General features: G+C 43.3%; 1 protein-coding gene across 2 annotated transcripts in view; it reads left to right on the top strand.

Annotated features, from left to right (window-relative positions):
• Window positions 1-25,854, top strand: part of nkain1 (sodium/potassium transporting ATPase interacting 1) — a 447,090-nt gene extending 421,236 nt beyond the window's left edge. For both annotated transcript variants that reach the window (XM_069896123.1, XM_069896122.1), the window contains 4 exons: window positions 1,135-1,195; window positions 5,833-5,914; window positions 16,894-16,913; window positions 23,293-25,854. In XM_069896123.1, coding sequence (XP_069752224.1) covers window positions 1,135-1,195; window positions 5,833-5,914; window positions 16,894-16,913; window positions 23,293-23,324 — 195 coding nt within the window. In that variant the 3' untranslated portion in view covers window positions 23,325-25,854. The remainder of the gene's footprint in view (window positions 1-1,134; window positions 1,196-5,832; window positions 5,915-16,893; window positions 16,914-23,292) is intronic.
• The last annotated feature ends 314 nt before the right edge of the window (window positions 25,855-26,168 follow it).

Genomic DNA, 26,168 nt, shown 5'->3' with positions numbered 1-26,168 from the left:
ACCCCTCAGGAAAGTTGCCAACATATTAAAGGACCCATCCCAATCCAGTCACACTATCTTTTACCTCCTTCCAATGGGCAGATTATACATGATCTTCAACCTCCAGATTCAAGGACAGATTTCCTCCTACTCTTGCAGACTCTCAATTGGATTGAATTACATTATGTCCTTGCATTATTCAACTGTTCTTTTCTCTCTAGCCTACACTTTGCACCTGTACCACTGCACCCTGTGCTACTTCACAATGCTCTGTCAGACTGCCAGCCCCTTCGCCTCAAAAAAGCAAAGTGCTGCAGGAACTCAGCGAGCCAGGCAGCATTTATGGAGGCAAAAGATTTGGCAAAACTTTGGGTTGGGGTCTGACGTCAGTTCTTTCAGGAGTGTGTTTCTGGCTCCAGATTCCAGCATCTGTAGTCTCTTGTGTACTGTCTTTAGCCCCCTCCAGCCTAAAGTAACAAACACAACCTATCCAGTCTCCCCTCATTATTGAAATACTTCCACCCAGGCAACACGTGAACCTCCTCTGCACCCTCTCCTAGCCAGAACTGTACACGATACTCTAGCTGTGCCCCCTTCAATGGCCTATAAAGATGTACCATGACTCCCAGCTCTTACATTCTGTGCCTTTACCAATGAAGTCAAGCATCCACATGCCTTCTTCATCACCTTCCTTTCCTCCCTCCTTGATCTTGCACACCAGGATCCTTTGAATTCTATACCAACCCATGACCATTGGTACATCAAGTAATGCTTCTCTCAGCCATGGTGCCTACTAAAAGTTTCCTCTCAAGTCAGTCGCACAGCTTGGGTCAATATCGTCAGCAAAGTGACCACACTCTAACCAGCTAGAGAGAAGATGTCTTGGTCGTTAAGCTTTTTTGTACAATCCAATGACCACGCTGGTTTGAGCTACCAAGGTTGATTTTCTGTGCAGCATGTTATAATTTTCTAAAGAAATTACACTGCTTTTATGGGGAGAAATTGCTGCAGTTCCGCTTCACTTTGCTCTTTCATTTGGCTCTGTTGCCCAGTAAATATACCTTGTTTCCTGTATGTTAGATGCCTCGTCTCCTCTCCAACTCATTACCACATTAACTGAAATGGTGGCTAATAACCAATTCTATTCTTTTGCAGCTCTGTGGCTTTGTTTACGCCTGTTACGTCAGTAAAGTCTTTATGGAAGAGGAAGACAGCTGTAAGTATCTGAACCTTTTCTGTCGTAACACTGATGGAACCTATTGGCTACTTTAACCCAGTTCTTGCATGTGCAAACTCTACAGGAATCAGCAGAATTCCAGCATTCTTACTCCCCCAGTTTGACTGACCAATGTTTACAGTTGTGAGAGCAGGTCTCAGAAGGTTGCGAAGCACAGCTCCAATTTGAAAGTTGAATTAAAATTATTCTTTCAATAGTTTAACACAGGCACCACATTGTGGATGCAAGCTTTCCAAATTTTATGAAAGCAAGAATTTTTTTTAAATGCATAAACTCCTCCTAGCTACCAAGAATCTTCAGAAACAGCCCAGGTTCTTGGTGAAGAGGAGAAAGAGTTAAACCCAAAAATTTGTCAATGATGTGGGTCTAGAGCAAGACACAAAAGAGCTGGAGAAACTCAGCACGTTATGAAGCATCCAGGCCATCGACACCACACCTGAGCCCTTCATCGGGGCGGGGATGGTGGAAGGGGGAGCAGCACAGGGTAACATATGAGAGGTTAAATGTGGATACAGGTGGGAAGGTAGAAGGGAAAGCTGAGAAATGATTGAAGGAAAGTACAGAGAGCCAAGGATAGAAAAAGGGAAAGACTTGCAGTTATATAGAGCCTTTCACAAAGTACTTACAGGGACCCATAGGTGGGAAACAAGGGAGCTCATTTTTAGACAGCAGGATCTCACACAAGGGCAATGCGATGGCTATGAGATCATTTATTTTTGGTTGTTTCTTAAGGGATAAACATTCACCAGCTCACTGACAGAATGTACCTACTCCTCATCGAATGAGTCTCAAGGGCACTTACATCCTCCTGAGAAAAAAGTTATGGTGAAACATCTTATTCAAAAGTTTTCTGACAATCTAGGGCTACTGCCTTCAGGTTCAGTTCCGTTAGCAAAGGGGTGTCAGTGCTCTTGTTACTTTTGGGAGTAATCTATCCATAAAATGGGGAAAAAAATAAACTACTGGAGTAACTCAGTGAGTTGAGCTCATCTGCGGTGGGGGGGTGGGGGGAAGAATTAAAGCTTTGCATTGAGAGGCTGCATCAGGACTGAGTGGAGAAGGATGGTAAGCTGGCGAAATAAAGTTCAAAGTTTGGATTTATTGTCAGAGTACAAACATGGCATCACATACAACCCTGTTATTCTTTTTCCTGCGGGACATTCAGAATTACCACTTATCGATTGGGCAAAAAAACTGTACTCAAGAAGATGCGTACATATGTAAAAAAAAATAAAGAAGTTTAAACAAACTGACTGCAATACAGAGAGGGGAAAGAGGGGCAGGAATGAATGAGAGGGGGCGGAAGGTGATGGGTGGATGAAGGACGATGGAACCAGAAGGGAGAGGAGGAGAGCACTCCAGCCCTCATCATGCATTTCACCCACTCTTCCTCCAGGATTCACCCACTGGAACCCTTCACCTGTCTGATTCTATCTGGCCCCCCCATCTTTCACCCCTCATTATCACCTGCCTTTACTTATCAGAATCCAACACTAGCAACCTCTGTGTTTCTACTTACTACCCACCAGCAGCTGTCTGCTTATCCTCCCCTCCCCCACCTGACTATGCCTTGTTCTCCTTAGTCTGCATCCACCCATCCCCCCTCCTCCCACATCTGGTTCCATCTGCCCCACTCCAACATCTGGCTCCATCTGACCCACTCTCACCACTCCCTCACCCCCCCCCTGCTGGGGGAACCAGTCACCTACTGGTTCCTCTTTCAGCCTTCCCCGCTCCCACCTCCTTTCCACTAGCTGTCTCCGCTCCTCCTTCTCAGTCCTGATGAGGGACTGAAATATCAACAGTTCCTTACCCCGTCCACAGATGACCTGTTGAGTTCCTCCAGCAGGTTATTGTATTTTTTGGTTCCAGGTTCCAGCATCTGCAGACACTTGTATTTCCATGAAGTTTCGATCCTGTGTGAGTTTTGAGAGGGTAATAAAGACATACAGAAATGTTGGAGGAACTCAACGAGTCTCATCGTGTCCATATTACCAACATTTCAAACCTGGGCACTTTACTTATTCAAGGTACAAGTAAAGTAAAGGAAAGTTTCAGACGGAAAACTATGAAGGCCAGGAATCCAGAACAGGATCATAGAGCTTGAGCGCAACAAGGAGCCGGCTACAAGAGATATATAATTAAGGCAGGGACTTTTCTCCCTGGTGTTGGAAGCCAAGGGAGGACCTTGCAGAGGTTTATAAAATCATGAGGTGAATAGATAAAATTAATTTTCCAGAGCGCATCGATTTAAGCTGAGAGGCGAAAGATTTCAAAGGGATCCAGGAGGTACCTTCTTCGCATGGAGGTTGGTGGATGTATGGAACGAGCTGCCAGAGGAAGTGAAGGAGACAGGGACAATTGTTGTCTTCAAAGTAATTTAGTCCGGTCCGCTAATATGAAAGGAGGGATTATAGGCTGAGCACAAGCAAACAGGACTATCCAGGTCAGCTTGGACTAGCATGGCAGGCAGAGTGGAGGGGGGGGATTAAACACCAGCATCAGTCATTAAGCTGGGTGATGTGGCAATAAAGGAGTTAGTAAATGTTCTCTGTTTGGCAGTTTTCTTTCCACCTTCTCTGAGGGTTTGAGATCAAAAGGTAATGTCACAGGGAATTGAAATACAAACTCAGCGAGAACTCTGAACCTGAAGAAACATTCCACCCAAGAATGCTAATTACAAAACTAGCACAGAAGAGATTGGGAATTAAAGCCAAGGCTTCTAACAGTATATTTCTGATACCCTTTTCCTCACAAATTGTACCTATTTCAGCAAAACACATTGAGGAGGCTAAAGTTGTTTCTTCCAAATACTGAACCAGCTCCAATCAGAAATGTAAATGCATATCTCTAATGAGTACAGATGGCCCAGGTAAATGCCAGATCCCTGGCAGATTACTGATGATTTGGAATAACTTATGTATGTAGAAATCCTACAGTAATTTTTTTTAATTTCATTGTGAAATATAGCAGCTGTCTCTGAGGTTTTGAACATTTTTCGAATAAAAACATCAACTGAACTTCCAGTGCATTTGCTTTACAAAGTTGTAGGTGTTTGTCTCGAATAATTTATTGAGCTTGGTTGTTTGGCTGAATTTAAAGGATCCTCTGCTCCACTTTGGGGTAGTCCTCTTAGTGTCGAGGCCACCATATATCCCTGAGTCTGCATCATTAAATTGGATTTAATTGCCATTTTTTTGTGGGATCTTCCTAAGCGTAAACAAACCAAGCTACCAGCCCGTATAACATTAGTTAGTAGACAGAAGTTCCTTGTATTATATACCATAAGAGCAGAAGTAGGCCATTTGATTCTTCAAGTCTGCTCTGCCATTCCATCATGAGCTGATCCATTTTCCCACTCAGCCACATTCCCCTGCCTTTTCCCCATAACCTTTGATACCCTGACTATTCTGATACCTATCAATTTCTGCCTTCAATCCACCCAATGACCTGGCCTCCACAGCTGTCCGTGGTAGCAAATTCCAAAGGTTCACCACTCTCTGGCTAAAGAAATTCCTCTGTATCTCTGTTTTTAAATGGGAATCCTTCAATCCTGAAGTTATGGCCTCTTGTCCTAGACTTCCCTACCATTGGAGCAACTTTGACACCAGCACTTTCAACATTTTAAATCCTCCTATGAATTCCATTCCCCCCCCCTATTCTTCTGAACTGCAAGGACTACAGTCCAAGGGGCATTAAATGTTCCTCATATGCTAACCCTTTAATTCCCAGAATCATCTTTGTGAACCTCCTCTGAATCTTCTCCAGTGTTAGCAGATCCTTTCTTAAATGAGGATCCCAAAACTACTCATAAAGCTCCAGGTCCTGGCAATATAGTGGCTAGAATTCTGGTTTAAGAAATTCAAAATTAAATGCTGATGTCAGTTAAATGGAGGGTGTTGGTAAAATCCACCACTAATACACACTTAACATCATCTGAACTTTATTGAGGATGACCTGCTTCTCCTTGGCTTTTGAGATGACTGTACTTATCACTTTATTGACAGTGGCAATCTCGTGACTTTCCTGCACATTGCAGGTCAGGTGTGTAGTGTGGATGTAATATCTAAGTTTAAATGTATTTGTTACAATAGAAGTCTTCTGCGAGCAGACCTCCAACATTCATACCGCTGTGTTAAGAGCAGATTTTGGAATTGCAATGAAAAGGAAGATCATTAGCACCAAGCAAAGGCAGCCTGATAACACTCTGATGGGGTTCATTCAGGAGCCTGATGGCTGTGGTGAAGAAACTCTTTCAGCCTGTTGGAGTGTGCTTTGTTTTGTCCTACACAGATTTCCTCCAAGTGCTTCGGTTTCCCCACACCCTCCAAAAATGAACAGGGTTTGTAGTATATTTGGGAGGCACAGGCTCATGGTCCGGAAGGGCCTGTAACTATGCTGTATCTCCAAAACTAAATCAATCAAACAATGATTAACACATGTGCGTTGTTGCAAAATTCTGTGTCAAAGCAGCCACATTTCAGGGGTAGGGTTTAACGTAGAGATGCTGTGTTTAGCAAATGCAAAGTAAATAGGTTTCTGCTGGGCTTGATCTCTCAGAAAGTAAGTAATTATTTTGAACTTCAAGGATAAAAACAGTTTCTCTCTGTTTCCAGTTGACTTCATTGGAGGATTTGACTCCTATGGATACCAAGCCCCTCAGAAGACCTCTCATTTACAGTTGCAGCCTCTGTACACGTAAGTGTTTCACATGGAGGGAGAGGGCATCATCAACATTCCCCGCGGAACTGGTAGCAGTGGCTGTGGTGCTTTCCAACCCCTCCCCCTCCCATGTCTGTCTGGTGCGGATCCTCTGGGAGATGTTATCCAAGGATAATAATCCATTTTTTATTTTTAATGCCTGTCTGGGAGAAACATCTTTAATTTTATTGCTCCCTCTACTGTGATGGCTGTTGCTAATTGGCATTCACAGGGGAACAAGGAAAGCTCAGAGCCAGCGAGCTTTGAATATCTTAAACACAGGCGCAGCATTTGTAAGTATTCTCTCATCTCCATTGCCAACTAGTGTGGTGAGAGTGAGGAACTGGATCCTCAAGCCCCTCCATTTCCACTCATTCCCCCTGCCCCTTCCCATCCACCACACCATCTCTCCTCAGTTCCAAGCAGGGCCTCACAGAGCTTCTGCTCTTCAACCCTCACCTTCAGAGCAGTCCGTGCGAAGTTTGCATGATCCCCCTGGGACCATGTGGTTTTCCCACTGGTGCTCCGCTTTCCTCACACATTCCAAGGACATCTAGACTGGTCAGTTAATTTCTCCTTGTAAATTATCCCCAGTCTGAAGGTGACTGACAGAATCTGGGGGAATTCAATGGGAATATGGGGAGATTTTTAAAAACTGGGATTCTTGTACATGGGTGGTTGATGGTAGCATGAATTTGATGGGCTGAAGGGTCTGTTTCCAATTTATATAAGTCAATGAATTGTAACAATGTAATGGAGTAATTGGATTCCAAACCTTTCCTAGGCTCTTACTGCCCTTCATACCTTCAGTCATCATTCTGTGTGGTTGGAGGCAAGGGGAGAGATGATTATGTCCATTGTCAAAATGAGATATTCCTGAAGCCATGCAAAGGTGGAAATGAACAGAATCATTGGTACTTTTCAAACAAACAGTTGTGTAGCTTTTTAAAATTTTCCACAGACACATGGAGATACACTGAGGCTCTGACATGGAAAGAAGTCATGTAGCCAGGCTTCTTACTTCACACCAACTTCCTCAGCCTGATTTTACACCAGCATTCCAACTCCACCATCACCACATTGTTCCTATTGCGTCCTCGGTTCTTTATCCAGCTTCCCCTTTCTCACCTCTGGCCCAGTTGCATGTTGGTTTTGTTTCCGTTTCGTGTCTCTCAAGGTCTGATCCATCTCTAGGAGAGAGGACTGAAGCTATTGCCATAGAGATAGCACCAGCACTGGCATCAAAGGAGGCAAGGAGGCCTGGGAGAGGCCCTAGGACTGGCACAAGGAGAGAGTGGGGGAGTGTCCAGGACTGGCATGAGGAGAGAGTGGAGGAGTGTCCAGGGCTGGCATGAGGAGAGAGTGGGTGGGGCGCCGGAGTTGATACAAGGAGTGAAGGAGTCCCCAGGGCTAATATAAGGGGAGAATGGAGGAGTGCCCAGGGCTGGCATGAGGAGAGAGTGGGTGGGGCCCCGGAGTTGATACAAGGAGTGAAGGAGTCCCCAGGGCTAATATAAGGGGAGAGTGGGGGAATGCCCAGGGCTGACATGAGAGGAGAGTGGGAGAATGCCTGGGGCTAACACAAGAGGAGAGTGGAGGCATGCCTGGGACTGACACCAGAAGAAAGTGGGGGGAGTGCCCTGGACTGACACAAGGGGAGAATGAGGGAGTGCTCGGGGCTGACACAAGGGGAGAGTGGGGGAGTGCCCAGGACTAACATAAGGGGAGATGGGGGCAATGCCCTCAAAATCTATCTGGTCTGACACCTGCTATAAAAGAAGAACCAGCAGAGAACAAGCCAAATGGGAAAATCTCCCTCGCCCCCATCTCCCAACCCTCAGTCCTGATGCCATTCCCTGGCTCCAACTGTTCTTCCAAATACCAGCCATAGGTACTAGTGTGCTGTCAGATTCAACATGATGCTCCGAGAGGAGGCTTCTGGAGTGAAGGTCCTGCTCTGCTCCACAATCAGACTTTAAAGCCCGCCTTGTTTTCCTGATTCTGGTGAGTTTCCCCAACAAATTGCTTTGCTTCGGGATGAAATCTATTGACCCTGAGTGTCCGTTACATTTCATACAATTTAATGGTGTGGTCTTGTTTGAATCTGATATTCCCAGAACTACGTGTATGTGAGATGGGAGTCACATAAATGCAGCTTTTTGACTCAGCAAATGGTTTTGAAGACCCAGCTGAACCTCACAACTTTGACCGCACCTTCAGTGGCTCCCTGAGGGGTGTTTAATAGCGGTCATGGAAGGGGTCCTCAATGAAATGCATGCAAAATCATTGAGGACCCCTTCAACTCCGCGCACAGCATCTTTCAACTGCTCTCATGAGAAAAGAGATACAAGAGTCTCAGAACCAGCACCACTAAACTGAGGAAAAACTTCTTCCACGGACAGTGAGAATGTAGAACAAGCAAAGACGCTGCTCAAACTATTATGAAACAATGTTTATTTATTTATTTGTATTTCTGAATACTTGTCCTGAATAGGTATCATTTGTCTGTATCTATGTCTGGTTGTGTGTCTGCATATTTTGCAACATGGACTGGAGAACGCTATTTTGTCGGGTTATACTTGTGCAATCAGGTGACAATAAATTTGACTTGATGCTTGTCGGTTTATTGGCCACTATAAAACACACCCAGTGCACAGCTGAGTGATAGAATCCCAGGAGGAAGGGGTTCTTTGGAAATATGGGGAAAATAAAATACAATCAGTGTAGGACTTTAATTAATCCTTATGCTATCGGTGCTTAAGGTGGTATGTGAGTGGGAAGGGAAGGTTGAGAATCTTTGCTCTAGACCCAATTGTTACTGAAATATTTTGCTTGAGAAACATTGTCATTGGCCCATTTCCTTTGGAGTTATGAAACTGTGCACGTAACGAGTCAATTAGGAACGATTAAAACAGTGGTTCTCAACGTTTCTCTTTCCACCTACATACCACCTTAAGCAATCCCTTACAAATCACAGAGCACCGATGGCATAGGGAATACTTAAAATGGGATGTGAGTGGAAAGAAAATGGTTGAGAACCACTGGTATAAATGGTTGCTTTGTGGTGGGTGCAGACTCAATGGATCCAAGGGGCAGTTTTTGTGACTGTCTAACACCAACGTCACCTTCTAACTGTTCCCAAGGCAGGTTCAATGAAATCAGAATCAGAATTTATTGTCATGAGCATGTCACGAAATTCGAGGTTTCACATTTCAAAAATTAATAAATAGTGTGAGAAAATAGGATAAAGTAGGGTCGTGTCTGTGGTTCATTGTCCATTCAGAAATCTGATGGCAGAGGGGAAGAATACATCACTCATTACAAACCATGGGGTGCCCAAGAATTTACCACATCTACAATTCATGAATAATTTTTTATCCGTTGAATACCTATTAAGTCCCCCATCTGTGCAGCATTTTTTTTAACCACTGAAAGACCCTTATAATTCATAAGGTAAGTTCATCTTTTTATTGTAGCCCATGGATACAACACAAAGCCTTGGAAAAGAAACTGCAGTATATCATCCTTTAAAGAATGAATAATTCTACCTTGGTTGCATATCAATATTTTTGCATAAATTTCCATATTTGAACTCTGTACTGAAACTGGAATAGTAAATTTCATGTCAAACTAACAAGAACATAAAATTAATTCTTCATTATGAAAGCTGATTAATGCTCCTTACATTCCAAGTTGTGTTTGTCCTTCCCCTTTCTCCATTGCTTTATCCTCCCTGTTCCTTCATTCTCGTCCAGCACACTTTTTGTTCCTTCTTTTCCTTTAATTATCTCCATGGGATTTCTCTCCCATCCTTTGGATTGAGTATTAAAAGCAGATGTTGAGAGCAGGAAGGTGGTGTGTATTTGTATATGTGTGCTTGTACTGTATGTGTTTGTATCTGTGTGCAGTGTGTGTGTGTGTGTGTGTGTGTGTGCGTGCGCGCAAACTCACATGTGTGAGTGTGTGCCCGTGTGTGTGAGGGTGTGTGTGTGTGTATATACGTGTGTAAGTATGTGCCGTGTATGTTTGTGTGTGTTCATGTGTATGTGTGTGTACTTATGTGAAGAGAAGCAGTGGGATTTAGTTACGTGGGATTCATTTGAAAAGCCAAGCTGTTCTCTTGAAGTCAGATTGCCCTTTGATCAGATCCCACACTGAGCTCCAAATAGATCCAATCTCCTTGTAACAAACACACTAACACAGAAATAGTGCATTGATGAGATGAAGCACGGTTGGTAGCATCATGAGAGGAACATAAACTCGGTCAGAAAGCTTATAGGCTGAACGGTTGCAATTTCTATTCCGATCCAAGTGTCATCCCACCCAGAAAGGCTTAAATTGTAAAATTCACTGTACCTATTGATCTGTTATTTTTAATACATGATCAGCGTCTTTTACAGTCACTAAATTTCTAAATTGTTTAAGATTGAAAAGCATTAAATAATATTTCAAAACAATGATTTAGCTGCAACCTTCTAACAGTAAACTCGATACTCATACGTTTCCACTGCTGGTGACACAAAACAAAAGGTAAACATAGCAGTTTACAGTGCCGCTAGTGTTCACTGCCATTGTTTTCAGGCGAGCATTGCTGTCTAAGAACAGTTATCTTGGTGTCTACCAAATGAGGGAGGGTTCCATAGGATAGAAGGCTGTCAGTTGTGATTTCAGGCAGAGAAGATGTCAGTTGACAGCTCTGATTAATTATGAACTGGATCTGGGAGAGCAAGATCTGCAATACTGTGTCGTTGCACTAATTCTATTTTAATTAATATTTTCAGTGATATTTACTAACACAGTAATTTATAGATTGGAAACTCATTTATCACATAGTTCAGAAACTTCAGGAGAGCAGTGTAATTGATTTGTAACCTGTAGAATATCTGAAGCCAGGTTAAAGCTGTGTGGGAAGAATCTATTTATAGCTGTGGAACCTTTGACCCCCTTGTGTATTAACTGCCTCCCTGTCAAACTAATACTGGGTCCAAAAGCTTGCCAATAGTTCTTTCCCTTTTATTCCCTTTTACTCATTTGGATCTGGCGCTTACGGCTACATATGTGGGGAGGCTGGAGAAATTGGGATTGTCCCTCTTGACAAGGTATAACTTCCTGGAGGAGACTGAAACCACAGAGGGTTCATATGGGGTAAATGGGATAAATCCACAAGGAATCAGAGCTCTGTATCACAGATGCAGTCAATTCTACTTCCTGGTTGAGATTTGTCATCTCATCTTTGACCAGGTGTCCCCAGCCCATGGAATGCGCTAAGAAGTGGAACTAAATAAGTTCTTTTTTGTGGAGAGAGGAGGGATCTGAGGGGATTGAACCTGGTGGTAATTTCCATTGAAACAAAACATGGAATGCTACACCATCTTTCTTTCTTTGGCTTGGCTTCGCGGACGAATATTTATGGAGGGGTAAAATCCACGTCAGCTGCAGGCTCGTTTGTGGCTGACAAGTCCGATGTGGGACAGGCAGACACGGTTGCAGCGGTTGCAAGGGAAAATTGGTTTGTTGGGGTTGGGTGTTGGGTTTTTCCTCCTTTGTCGTTTGACAGTGAGGTGGGCTCTGCGGTCTTCTTCCAAGGAGGTTGCTGCCCGCCGAACTGTGAGGCACCAAGATGCACGATTTGAGGCGATATCAGCCCACTGGCGGTGGTCAATGGGGCAGGCACCAAGAGCTTTCTTTAGGCAGTCCTTGTACCTCTTCTTTGGTGCACCTCTGTCTCAGCGGCCAGTGGAGAGAGCTCACCATAGAACACGATCTTGGGAAGGCGATGGTCCTCCATTCTGGAGACGTGACCTACCCAGCGCCATTTGATCTTCAGCGGCGTGGATTCGATGCTGTCGGCCTCTGCCATCTCGAGTACTACGATGTTGGAGATGAAGTCACTCCAATGAATGTTGAGGATGGAGCGGAGACAACGCTGGTGCAAGCGTTCTAGGAGCCGTAGGTGATGCCGGTAGAGGATCCATGATTCGGAGCCGAAATGGAATGTGGGTATGAAAATGGCTCTGTATACACTAATCTTTGTGAGGTTTTTCAGTTGGTTGTTTTTCCAGACTCTTTTGTGTAGTCTTCCAAAGGCGCTATTTGCCTTGGCGAGTCTGTTATCTATCTCGTTGTCGATCCTTGCATCCAATGGAATGGTACACCATACAAATAGTCGTATGGCCCACCATGCCTGTTCCAGCTTGTTCAGAGAGAAATCCAATTAGTCCCCGTCTTCCTATTTATGACCAAACAGTTCACACTTTTCCCTCTCAAGAGCAGGGAAGAAAGGAATATGTATCATATGCAAGCAACAGAATTTTTTTTTGTTTAATTTGGACGTCATGTTTAGCACAGACACATGGGCTGAAGGGCCTGTTCCTGTGCTGTAATGTTCCATGTTTATCCAATCCTTTTCATTTATTGAGATCCATAATGAAGATAGATGCATGGAGCCATAAAATGCAGGAGTAGGACATGATATGTGCTGGCTATCGATCAAATTGATCTCATTGACCAGCACTTGGCCTGCAGCTTTCGATGCCCTGGTAATTCAAGATTCCTTTATTCATCGGGCACACAAAACTCAAAACGGTCAACCAGTTTACCTATCTCGGCTGCACCATTTCAACAGATACAAGGATCGACAATGAGATAGACAACAGACTCGCCAAGGCAAATAGCGCCTTTGGAAGACTACACAAAAGAGTCTGGAAAAACAACCAACTGAAAAACCTCACAAAGATAAGCGTATACAGAGCCGTTGTCATACCCACACTCCTGTTCGGCTCCGAATCATGGATCCTCTACCGGCACCACCTACGGCTCCTAGAACGCTTCCACCAGCGTTGTCTCCGCTCCATCCTCAACATCCATTGGAGCGCTTACATCCCTAACGTCGAAGTACACAAGATGGCAGAGGTCGACAGCATCGAGTCCACGCTGCTGAAGATCCAGCTGCGCTGGATGGGTCACGTCTCCAGAAGGGAGGACCATCGCCTTCCCAAGATTGTGTTATATGGCGAGCTCTCCACTGGCCACCGTGACAGAGGTGCACCAAAGAAAAGGTACAAGGACTGCCTAAAGAAATCTCTTGGTGCCTGCCACATTGACCACCGCCAGTAGGCTGATAACGCCTCAAACCGTGCATCTTGGCGCCTCACAGTTTGGCGGGCAGCAACCTCCTTTGAAGAAGACCGCAGAGCCCACCTCACTGACAAAAGGCAAAGGAGGAAAAACCCAACCCCAACCAACCAATTTTCCCCTGCAACCGCTGCAAGCGTGTCTGCCTGTCCCGCATCGGACTTGTCAGCCACAAACGAGCCTGCAGCTGACGTGGACTTTTTACCCCCTCCATAAATCTTCGTCCGCGAAGCCAAGCCAAAGAAAGAAAAAATACAAAAAGTCATTATTAGTGTTGCCTGCTGCCCCTTACAGTAAGAGAGAAAGAGAACCAAAAGAGAGTCCGTTCAGAGTCACTGAGTGCCCGTGGATGCTCCACCAGCGCTCCCGCCATCTCTGCAGCAGCACAGACTCGGCAACCCGAGCTCCAGGTCCAAATCACCACTACGACGGGGAAGCCTTCAATGCCCGAGGCCCTCGGGAGCCCTTCATTCCCTCAGCAACCCCACGAATCCCAGTTCCCAAACCTGGTTCCCATGAGCCATTCTCCAGCAGTCCACAGACCCTGGCTGCAAGTAGCCAACAGCCAGCAGCCTGTGTGGATCCTTCAGTCTGTGAGGCCCTCACTGGTCAGCTGCCATGGTCACCATCCTATAGCATTTCCTATGCTTCTCGTTCTCAACTGGGGGGGGGGGAATCATTCTCCCCGTTTCTGCACAGGTCTGCTGCTCTCCCAGAGTGTGCAACCCCTGTGACTGCTACCAAGCACAGGCGCCATAATCTTACAAACACCTTTGGCTCCTTTAACAGACCATTTAAAGCCTGAACGGAGATGCCAGTATAAGGAGCAGGCGGTTGAATCCTTCAGAGCAGTGCTGTGTCTCCGTTCTCCACTGTCATGGGGCTACACCAGTGGAAGCACAGCCATAACAGCAGCTCCTGCAGCATTGCCATTTTTCATCCAGATACTGCTTAACAGTTGTGAGGGCACCTGTCTCACTCTGTTTGTGTTTTTCTAGATTTCAAAACAATTACTCTTCAGAGGTACTCTAAAGCTTTTAGCCTGACCATGAACTAATGCCCTTTAAGTTTTAGACACCTCTGTTGTAGGGAAAAAAAATTCCATTTCTCCCTTCTCTGCACCTCATGACTTTGCATGGCTCCATCAGGATCCTCCCTCCGCAAGTCCAGCCTCCAGTCTCTCAATGTAAACGTGAAGCTCCATCTTAGGTCCAATGCCTGTGGCGGTGGTAGAACTGCATACTGTAGCTGAACAAAATGTTTCATGAAGTTGTATTTTGACCTCACTGTTACAATATTCTGTGCCTCAACCAATGAAGGGAAATGTCCCACCACCTTATTTCCTTATGCTGCCACTTTCAGGGAATACTTGGATCTCTACACCAAGAACCCTCTTTTATCAGCTCTTCCTTATGCCCGATCCCACTGTGTCTGTCCAATCCTTGTTAATCCTCCCAAAGTGCATTTCTTTTATTTGTCTTTGCTCTTCCCAGCCAGCCAACCAACCAAAGTCATTATTTCACCTGTGACTGTCCTCACTATCAACAACACAACCCACTTTTGTGTCATATGCAAACTTACTGATCATACCTCCTGCATTCATGTTGAAATGAATAACAATGGCTAATGCACAGTTAGACAAGGAAGTATATGGATGTGGTGATATTTTCCTGTTGAAAGAGGATTGGGGAAGATTCCTCAGTTGTAACAGTCACTCACCAAAGTCAATCACTGAAACCACCCCAACAGATTTTCTCATGATTTTACGTCAACTTACAATATTTCAAAATTCCCAAATTAGTAAAGTCCAATTAAAAGCAGGTTAGTAATAATGGTATCTGGAATTCAGGCATCCGTCAGCCTCAAGCACCGGCAAAAGAAAAGAGGAAAATAAATTTTTAAATGTAAAATAAATAAGAATAAAATAATAGGTAAAAAATACGTGTTTAAAATTGTAAAACTAAATGTTCTCTAAAGTAACACATTAACCTTTGGTGAAGATGGGAGCAAATATTCAGCCAGTGGCGTGCCTTGGTCGTGCTTTACTCGGAGCAGCTGTTTAAATAAAGTTGTGGGGAAGCAGTAATGGTGTTGCCCAGAAAGAGCTCGTCACTGCCGCTCGCCATTGGGGTGACTTCCTTAAAGTGTCTCCTTATCCCTGCTTAGTAAGACTGGCCCAAGTCAGAGGCTTTATCTGTAAGGGAGGAGGGGATCATTATCTGTAATCATCTTTCAGATGGCTCTGTGGAAGGTGGGGGGGGGAGGGGGGTCCTGCAAATGCAATGATAGTTTAATGTTTTCAAAGAATGTGACAAAAAGAAAGTAAAATGCTTTAAGGTTTATATATTCATGCAAGTGAAATTTGTTCACTTTCAGTATATTTTTTTTTGTCTTTCAAACTGTTAATTCTTAATGCATGTGCATTATTTATAGGCATTGTAAAAGTAAGTCTCAAGCAACCGGAAAGTACACTTACCCAGCACCTACCAATCCCCATAGGTGCCAGATATCAGAGGTTTTACTGTAAAAACACAAAAATGTTGGAAGAATTCAGTATGTCAGGCAGCACCCACAGGACATAAAGATATATAACCAACATTTCAGGCCTGAACCCTTCTTCAAGGAATGAGATAGATATATCTTTACCTCCCATGGACGCTGCAAAACCTGCTGAGCTCCTCCACATTTCTGTGTTTTTACTACAATCACAGCTTCTGCAAACTTCCGCGTTTCACTTCAGTATAATATTTCAAACCAAGACTTCCAAAATTTAAAGAAACTTCAAAAAAATAACAAGCTCCCTTGTGAAAATAGTTTTGATTTATTATCTCCAAAATGGACAGAGGTTGGAGGAAATGTTGTTCCTTCCTATAAAATCCTTTTAATCATCTGTGAGACATGCTCTATTTTTCATCGATGCATGGAATGACAAAATAGTTCATATTGTTTTTATTGAAGTCTGGTGTCAAACCATAAACTTGCCATGAGGCTGTTTACAGGAATTCTTTATGGTGAAGATCAATTCAACTAACTTTGTTCAGATGGTCAAAGTCGGGTAATATGAATTGAGGAGGTTATGTTGCAATTGTACAAGGTACTGGTGAGGCCACATCTGGAGTACTGCATGCAGTTCTGATCTCCATACTTGAGGAAGGGTGTACTGGCTTTTGAAACAGTGCAGAGGAGGTTCGCCAAGTTGATTCCTGAGATACCTACGTAAATTTAAAATTTAAACAAGGTTAGTTAGATTTCACATAGTAAGGGTATTAAGAGGTTAGATAGATTTTTACATAGTAAGGGAATTAGGAGATAAGGTGAAGAGGCAGGTAGGTGGAGATGAGCCCATCATTACATCAGCCATGATCTCATTGAATGGTAGTGCAGGCCTATTGGGCTGGATGCCTACCCCTGCTCCTATTTTATACTGTTCACATTGGCCCATAACAAATGGGAGATGATTACCCTTTTCTGGAGATTGAGACTCTCAAAGAGCAAGAAGACCAGTCAACTCTCGGATACTATTGTGGTGCGATCAACAACCACAAGCAGACACGAAGCAAGTGATTAAAGGCTTTAATATCCAGAAACATCAGGCATGTGTCTACATTCTGCTGGCTCAGATCAAAGGCTGGTATGGAGGGAGGAGACTAGGGCCATCAGCCTTTATTGGAAATCGACGGGAAGGAGCTACAAGATCGGAGGCGGGCCAGCCTGTACAGTGTAATGAGGTCACACTTGCACTACTGTGTTTCACCACAAGTAATATAAATGGAATTATTTTAGAATGTTCCAAAAAGATTGCAGAATAACAAATTGACTAAATGAATTAACTTCTCTTTCAGAATTCCATCCAGGAGCACTGGTAAGTAACCCTCATCTGTCTATTCACAACTTCTTTCTTTTCCTGTGTTCTGATTGGTCTAATTGTGGCATCCACTCAGCGTTCTGGGTCACATTTCTGTGACTATGACTTCAATGCTGCTCTGTTATTGGCCCATTTTAATGGGCTGGATGGTGCTCCGATAATACTAGCAGTCCCGTTCGGAATTTCCACAATCTGCTCTTGGCTTTCAACATCTGTGGGCAACAGCATGAGGGATGGAAGACACTCCATTGCTGGACTCAGCACTGAGTGCAGTATGAAGTGGTGCTATGTTGAGCAAAAAGTATCTAATACTTCCCTTCATCAAATGGGTTTGGCCAAGCTAGGTGGCAAAGGCAAATTATTCGGGGGTTTTTTTGTTTCTTTATTTTAATGTTTTTAATCTGCTTATATTTGTAAAATGTTTTTATGACATTTCATGATTTTTTTCTTTCTTTAACTATTTCAGCTGCCTTAGATTATCAGAAAAATTTGGAAGTGAACATTAGGTTGATCCTGGGAGAGCAGGTCCTCACGTTCCACCTCCTGAGGGCTAGTTCACCAAACAGCCACTGCACTGAGAGACTGGGAGATTGCTTCGCTGAGCACCCTCACTCTGTCTGCATCAATGACAGGGATCTCCTAGAGGTCAACCATTTCAATTCTGTGCCCCACTCCCCACACTGGCACGTCATTCCATGTACTGTCAAACCAAGACCACTTGTAAATTGGAGTACCAACACCTAATATTCTATCTGGGCCCTCTCCAACTAGATGGCATTAACATCAACTTCTCTGGTGTCTGCTAGACCATTGCCCGTTCTCCCTCTCTTCCATATCACTATGACTTCTTTCCTCCTGATTTCCACTCCCTTCCCTCTCCATTGGTTATGTATCTTTATCTTTGCTATATAAAGTACACTGTTTGACCAGCTGAGTTTTTCCAGCATGGAATTTCACTGTAGTTAGTACCTGAGTTTTATTAGACCTACGTAGGAAAATTTATTGGCGTGGTGGGGATCAGTCAAGGGTTGAATACAAAGTATAAGTCAAGTCCACGGCAATTCCACTCAGTCCCTGTCCTGCAGATGTGGGTGAAGGGCCCAGGCTCAAAATGTTGGTTACCCTTTAATTCCTTCAGTCGTTGAGTGATCTGCTGAGTTTCTCCAACATGCTTGAGTATCTCATTCAACCTCAGCGTCTGCATTTTCTTGTTTAACGTAAAATGTTGCCGTCAACATTGATGTGACGTGGAGGAGTCACGTGAGGGAGTAGTGGCCGGACGGTGAACTCCAGCCCTCTCCAGAAAAGTCGGGAAAAACAAAGGAAAACACAAAGGCACAGAAATAAAAGTTACAGAAAAGTGAGTATAAAGGTGGAAAGAAGATGGCGACAAAAAAAGAAAAATCAAAATCAATGGTAAGAAGAGAGGAAGAGAAGACAACGGAGGAAAAGGGTGAAGGCCTTACCTGTCCGAAGAGGCCCGCTGCGGAGAGAGAAACCCGCTCCCTCAGGTCGGTAAATAATGGACTAACAAAAATGGCTCGCTGAGCCGAGTAAAAGTGCACAACCGCGCATGCACGACTCCTTGCGCATGCACGATGCGCATGAAAAAAAACACACCGACGGGAGGGGGGACCAGCTGGGGAGTCGATCTCCACAGCCGGCAACGACAGCTGCAGAACACCTGCAGCAAGAAGAGACCACAGAAGACAATAGAAACAAGTAAAAGAGAAGGAAAGGGCAACAAAGAAACAACAGATGGCCAACCCAGAGGAAGAAGAAGAGGAAGAGAACAGTGAAATAGAAGAAGAAAAGAAAGGCAAGATAAAGGAGGTACTTTCTCTTATTAAGGGATACATGGAGTCATTTAAAGAATGGCAAACACAGGAATTTAATGATTTAAGAAAAAGAATAAACAACACAGAAGAGAAAATGAATAAAATAGATATGACCTTAACAGAAATGGGAAAGAAAATGGACAAGATGGAAGAGCGGGCAGTAGTAGCAGAAATGGAGGTAGAAGACTTAAAAAAGAAATTGGAGGAATCTAATAAAAAAAACTAAAGAAACACAAGAACTACTAGCTCAAAAAATAGATACAATGGAAAATTATAACAGAAGAAATAACATAAAGATAGTGGGCCTTAAGGAAGATGAAGAAGGCAAGAATATGAGGGAGTTTATAAAAGAGTGGATCCCTAAGACCCTAGGATGTCCAGAACTACAGCAAGAAATGGAAATAGAAAGGGCACATAGAGTATTGGCCTCTAAACCACAACCACAACAAAAACCAAGATCTATTGTAGTAAAATTCCTAAGATATACTACAAGAGAAAAGGTACTGGAGAAGACAATGGAAAAAGTAAGAGAGGGCAACAAACCACTGGAATATAAAGGGCAAAAAATCTTCATTTATCCAGATATAAGTTTTGAACTCCTAAAGAAGAGAAAAGAGTTCAATACAGCAAAGGCGATTTTATGGAAGAAAGGGTATAAATTTATACTAAAGCATCCAGCGGTATTGAAAATATTTATTCCAGGACAACAAAACAGACTATTCTCGGATCCAGAAGAAGCACGAAAATTTGCAGAACAATTACAAAAATAGACTGAGGGATGAAGACGGGTAATGAGAGTAAAAATGATCACGATTGATATGTATGTGGGTAAAGACAAAAATAGACTGAGGGATGAAGACGGGTAATGAGAGTAAAAATGATCACAATTGATATGTATGCGGGTAAAGAGGTATAAGAGTGAATAGAGACAATGTGCATACGTGAATGTATCTGTACTTAGAGGAAAATATAGATAGTATAGACAAGAATTAATAAGGGAAGGTAATGGAATAGAGAGAATAAGGAGGGAATTAAAAGAGTGACCTTTGTGACATATGAAAAGTGAAATCTTTTCTGGGGGGCGCTGGGTGGGGGGAAATAGCGGTCACTGCAAAATCAGTTGACGCTTGCGAGTGGATTCGCAAATGCAAATGGAGAGGGGAGATGTGGCTGTCCGACAAGGGATAAAGGACAACTCAGGAGGGGAAGGGGAGATTGGGGATAAAGAAGATATAAATAGGAGAATAAGGAAAATGTTGGATGTTGTAGGAATGTTGTCTTATAAAGAGTTGAAAATAAGAAAACAGAAATGGAAAAGGAGGAAAGGTAATGATGGAAAAACGGAAAGAGAAGATAAACAAAATATAAAATGGCTACGCTGAACTATATGACTTTAAATATTAATGGAATACATAACCAAATTAAAAGGAAGAAACTACTAAATTTAAATGAATAAATGTATTCCATTAGAAAAAATAACAGAAAGGTTAAGAAATAATATTGAAATATTCGAACAAGTATGGGAGCCTTACATTAAATACAATAGCAAAAACCTACCGGGGACAAACATTACCTAAGTTGATGGAAGGAGAAGGAAAGAAAAGAATGGACTCAGTAGAATTTCTGGTGTATTTTTGTTGAATGACAACATTGTCTGACTGGCTTAATGCAACCTAGATTGTATACCTAAAATGGATGAGAGGGGGGGGGTGGGGGGGTGGCTTGGGAGGAGGGAGGGGTGGGGGGCGAAAAAGTCACTGTATATGTGTGAAAAAGAAATAGTGTATATCATGGCTAATGTGATTTATGGTGTGAAAAATAAAAAATTTTAAAAAAAACAAAAAAAACATTGATGTGACGTGTCTTGTCAAAGGCACTGCAAAAGGAGTTGTGTGAGCTCTATTTTACATTTGACGTATCAGATAAATTTGCCCGCCTCCTGCAATGGACCTCAATTAACAAGGATTAGAAAGTGTCAACTTTAGCATGGCTTCAAACAACCTCCAAGAAGGAAAATCTCAGGGAAGTTGAGAAAAATTAAAAATAGAAACAGTGCTGGAAATCTAAAAGGTAGATCCAAAACCAAGGGAGTTACTCATCAAGGTAAGGTGGGAAGCAACTATGGAAGGAGAAACAGAATTAACTTTACATCAGGATGCTCTTTATCAACTGCAATTCCCCATTTAACACCATCATCCCCTCAAAACTGATCAGAAAACTCCAAGTCCTGGGCCTCAACACCCCACTATGTATCTGGATTATGGATTTCCACCGCCAGACCACAATCAGTGAAAATTGGCAAGAACATCTCCTCCACAATCTCCAATAATACCAGAGCACCACAGGGTTTTGTTTTTTGCCCCCTGCTCTACTCATTTTACACCTATGATTGTGTGACTCCATACGACAATAACACCATTACAAATTTGCTGAAGACTCCACAGTAGTAGGTTGTATAAAGGAAGGGGATGAGTCAGAATACAGGATGGAGATTGAAAACTTGGCTGAATGGTGCACCAACAACAAACTTGCACTCAATGTCACCAAAACTAAGGAGCTGATTATTGAATAGGAAAGGAAAGCCAGAGATATACATATACAATCCAGTGATCATTGGGGGATCAGAGGTGGAGAGGGTGAGCAAATTTAAGTTTATGGGAGTCACTATCTCAGAGGATCTTTCCTGGACCCAACACACCAATGGCATCATGAAGAAGGCACGTCAGTGCCTCTACATCCTCAGGAGTTTGCGGAAGTTTGGTATGACACCAGAAAACCTGGCAAATTTCTACAGAGGTGTGGTGTGGAAAATGTGCTGACCGGCTGAATTACAGTCTGGTATGGGGACACCAATATCATTGAGCGTAAAGCTCTACAAAAGGTAGTGGACACAGCCCAGGACATCACAGGCAAACCCCTCCCCACTATTGAGAACATCTCCAGGGAGCACTACCATCAGAGAGCAGCAGCAATCATCAAAGACCCTCACCACCGCACATGCTCATTTCTCGCTGTTGCCATTAGGAAAGAGATTTAGGTGCCACAAGACCCGCACCACCAGGTTCAGGATCAACTGCTTCCCCTCCACCATCAGACTCCTCAATGACAAACTCAATCAGAAACTCATTTAAGGACTTTTAATTGTGAACTTTATTGATTTTCTTTTTTTATTCTCTCTGAATAAACTCCAGAGGGTTGTTAACTCAGGCTGCAACATCACAGGCACCAGATTTCACTCCATACATGAGGCAATGTCTGAAAAAAGCAGCCTCCATCCTCAAAGACCCCACCAACTAGGCCATCCCCTCTTCATTCTGCTACCATCAGGAAAAGGTACAGGAGCCTAAAGACGAGCACTCAGTGGCACAAGGACAGCTTCTTCCCTGTTGCCATCAGATTCCTGAATGAGAAATGAACCAAAGACATTGCCTTATTTTTCATGCCCTGTCATTGTCATTATTATTATTATTTTATTTTTATAGTAGTGTCATAAGATGGTTACAATATGTATGTCTGCATTATTATGCTGTCACAAAACCCCAAAACGCATGACATTCTTGAAAATAAATTCTGTTTCCTTATTGCACAGTTTATTTACATTCGTTATCTGTTGACAATTCTTTATTTGTTTATATGTACATGCTATGTACAGGGTTTTTTTTGCACTACCAATCAGTGATAAATCTGCTGCACCCACAGGAAGAAGAATCTCAGAGTTGTATGTGATGTCACGTGCGAACTCTGACAATAAAGCTGAATCTGAAATGTTATTCTGTACATCTTAAAAGGGGCCAAATGACCTGCTGAGTATTCCCAATAATTACTGTTTATCTGAAACATTTTGTGTACCCCATTAATTTTCCTTGCACATTTATCAATTGGGACTGCAGTTCCTAGATTTTTATTTTTCAGAACAGGAGTGTTTGAATTTTGAGATGTTCAGGGTGACCTTATTAAATCTCGAGAAGCATAGTTAAGGTGAATATGGTCTTTTTCCCAGGGTAATGCAAAAGAACGCAGATCCAAGGTGTGTGGGCGGGGGGAGGGTGCAAGTTGTATGGAATGTGCTGCCAGAGGAGGTGAGTATAATTGCAACATTTTAAAAACTCTTGGACAAGTACATTTCTGGGAAAGGGTTAAAAGGATATGGGCCAGTTGCAGGCAAAGGGGACATATTAACAGGCGACCTGATGGCATGGACAAGTTAGGCCACTGTCTTGGTTCTGTGCTGTATGATTATTTATACTGGTCATAAATTATATGTTATGGCAAAGAATATTCAACAGGATGGGCTCATCATGCCATTGAATCATCAGTGATATGTTAAACCAGATTTGATGCAGTCTCCCCAGAGGCAACGTTGAAACCTTCGTCATATACCTTGACAAAGGACTCAGGCCCGAAACATTGGTTATGTATCTTTGCCTCCAATGGACACCTGCTGAATTTTTTGCATTTATCACAAGCCTTTATAAAACTGAACTAATCTCTTCTTTTGGATGCAAATGGAATTGACTGCAGTTTCTTTTCCTCTCCAGGTCAGAATAAACAGGGGACATCCTGGTCATAAAGGAACCGGGGTGCAGAAAACAAGGGGCATGGACTCAGTCTGCAACCAACTGTCAAAAGCAGGCACGTTTGGGAATTTTGTCAAACAATAAGAATGCTCCAAGAGGCACAAAGAGAGAGAGAGAGAGAGAAAAAATGAAGTACAAGAGGATTGTAGTGAAACTTCAGTGGTAACCAGTTGTAAATTTCATTGAAACTTCACAGAGCCCAGAGAATTTTTTAGGATTAGACAGGGATACTGGCGCCCTCTGATGTTGGATGTCCATAATGACTGGCTGTATTCACAAAGCAGTCCTTCCCCCTGCAAAGATGCCCTTGGAAAGAGGAATGTTTAAAATTTACAAGGAGGTGGTATCTGCAATAGCTCAGGTCAAGAGAAATAAGGGTGGAGGGTGGTGCTATTGATCCCTGTGTAGCTGCAGTTTTTTTTAGCCAGTCAGGTGAGCAAATTGGGCCCTGTGTGTGTTTCCACTGTCCAATTGGAAAGAAGCAATTGCAATTTTGTCAACGAAGTCTGCCCACGCTGATTCTGGACGGCTGGATTGCAAAGACTGCTGCACATCTTCCGATTCCAACTGGTGTTTTGTGGTGTTCATCTGACCACCAGGAAGATGTGGACACAGGCAAGGCCATCAAACCAGCTGTGGCACCAAGATCCACGAGATGGTTGGGAGCATTCTCGGGTGCCAGAAAACAGTTTGCGTTCTCTTTGTGTTTGAAATTCTGTACTTGCTTTCCTGAGTGTTCTGACTGTGGGCTGTTTGTACATAATGTTGATTATTTTTGAAGGAGCAGAATGATTCAGTCATGGGACATCCGGTGGGAGTACAAGTCCAACTGAAATCATTGGGCCCGTACCTCATTCTTTCTATAATTATTGAGTTATCTGGTCAGAACCAGTGTTGGTGCTGATGACCTGTTTGATGATTTTGGCTATAGTGTGCCCTTCTTCAGATTCCATTCACCATAAATAGGTTTTGGTACCTATTTTGGTACCTCACAGAATGTGCCCCCAGTCTAAAAGTGGCCTGAAATCTTCTTTTGTCAACAGGTCTCAACTTATTGGCTTTTCTTTGACTGCAACCCAATGCAACAGTAATCCTCATTGTTCTGAGGTGCTTACTGTTGAGGTGATACAAGGTACTTTGTAAGAGAGATAACCTTCAAGATATCCAAGCGCCATTAATTCTCTATCCCACAATTTTTTGGGGGAGGAGCAGGGATCATTTTTCCCTGTTGCATTTTTGGGGTAAATGATTGCCATTTTGTAGTGGGAGTGGCCCTGTGACGTTGTGGTCTGAATTGTGGGGTACTTAATCCTCCATGCATTGGGAGAGTAACCAGGGAGGTGACACAGGGTGAAACATGAGCAGGAGCAAAGTTGGGTGAGAAGGTTTTGGTGTCAGCCTATTTGTGATATCCTGACAATGATTTGTATCCATGTCTTTAGGTCTAGTGGTCTTTGTGCTGTTTAACATTTATAAGCTATCTGGGGTGGGGATGGTCTTGATGTTTTTTTTGTATTACCAGGAAGATCTAATAGTCACTCCACCATTTCCGTTGAGGAGTCTGGTTACTAGCTATTAAATGGAAACGTGTCTTTAATCTGGCAGGTGGTAGATGTTTGCCCTCTTATTAGTGCAGGAAGATCCACACAATCCAAGTCTGGGGACCAGTTTTTAAAAAAATGTAGCCTTTGACAAGCCTTGGTTGAGTGAAGAGCAGAAGTTTGTTGGATTAGGTTCCAGCTGGGGCCATTGGTAATCATTTCCCTTTAATGTCACTGAGTTCATCAGACACCAAAGGAAATCTCTCAAGAAGTGCTCTTTTAGTTCTTGGATTTTTTTGCAACAACACTTTTGGATGCTGAACCTTTCCTCTCGGGGCACCCTAGAATAAACCCTATCCCAGCTTGCATAGCCGAAAGGTAGCTGGCCTGTTTTTTGGAATGTGGCATTGGTGGCAAAGGTGACCATTTTTACAGGCCCTTGATAAAGAGATAGAAAGGCCCTTTCAGGGATTAAGGCAACCTGGCTGGTTAAAGTGCTCCCACAGAACTGATGGAGAGGAAAGTGCCAGAAAGTAGGCTCAGTGACGATGAGGTGACGGCAATTTATTTCCATCGGGAGAGTGCGATGGAGGGATACCACCAGTTGGTGGCGACCAAATCCCACCGATGCCACTCAGAAAATGAGCAGGGGAGGTGCCAGTGATCAGCCTCAATTGACCCCTGTGCAGGCCACCGGTGTCCAGAGTGAAGAAACTCATCTGCCCCTGGAACCACTCATAGCAGGCTAAAGGTGGGGATAAGCAGCGAGGAACAGGGGACAGGGAGGTGGCTCCAGTTTCAGCCCATTTCCAAGGCTTAGACACGTCTTGTGAATACAGCCACTGGTCCAGACGCCTTAAAACTTTTTTGACAACCTTCTAAATGTGTATCACAGCTTTTCTGCCACACATTATCTTTCAAAAATATTGCTGTACAAGATTAACACTCTGAATTTTGTAAAACCTGATGTAAAATAAAATGAAGGCTGCAGCCAGTTTTAACAGTAGACTGTCTCTTGATTTGAAAAATTGCTGACATATCATCCCATTCCAATTTAATTACTAGCAGTCAAAAGGGGAGAGGGTTATATTCCAACACCTCAGGATGCTCCAAAGTGTCAAGTACTTCCGAATCATTGCAATGAAGGAAGCATAGCAAGATCCCACAAACAGCATTGAAATAATGGAGAGATTTGGGGGTGGATAAAAGAACATCCAAGGATACAACGCATTGAAAGGCAGTAAAACCACAAATGCTGGAGAAACTCAGCAGGTCAAACAGTGTACTCTATATAGT

This window comes from Narcine bancroftii, chromosome 8 (assembly GCF_036971445.1).
Source record: "Narcine bancroftii isolate sNarBan1 chromosome 8, sNarBan1.hap1, whole genome shotgun sequence".
In the NCBI taxonomy this organism is placed as follows: domain Eukaryota; kingdom Metazoa; phylum Chordata; class Chondrichthyes; order Torpediniformes; family Narcinidae; genus Narcine; species Narcine bancroftii.
Note: the sequence above shows the minus strand (reverse complement) of the source record. Positions and strands in the feature narration are given on the sequence as shown.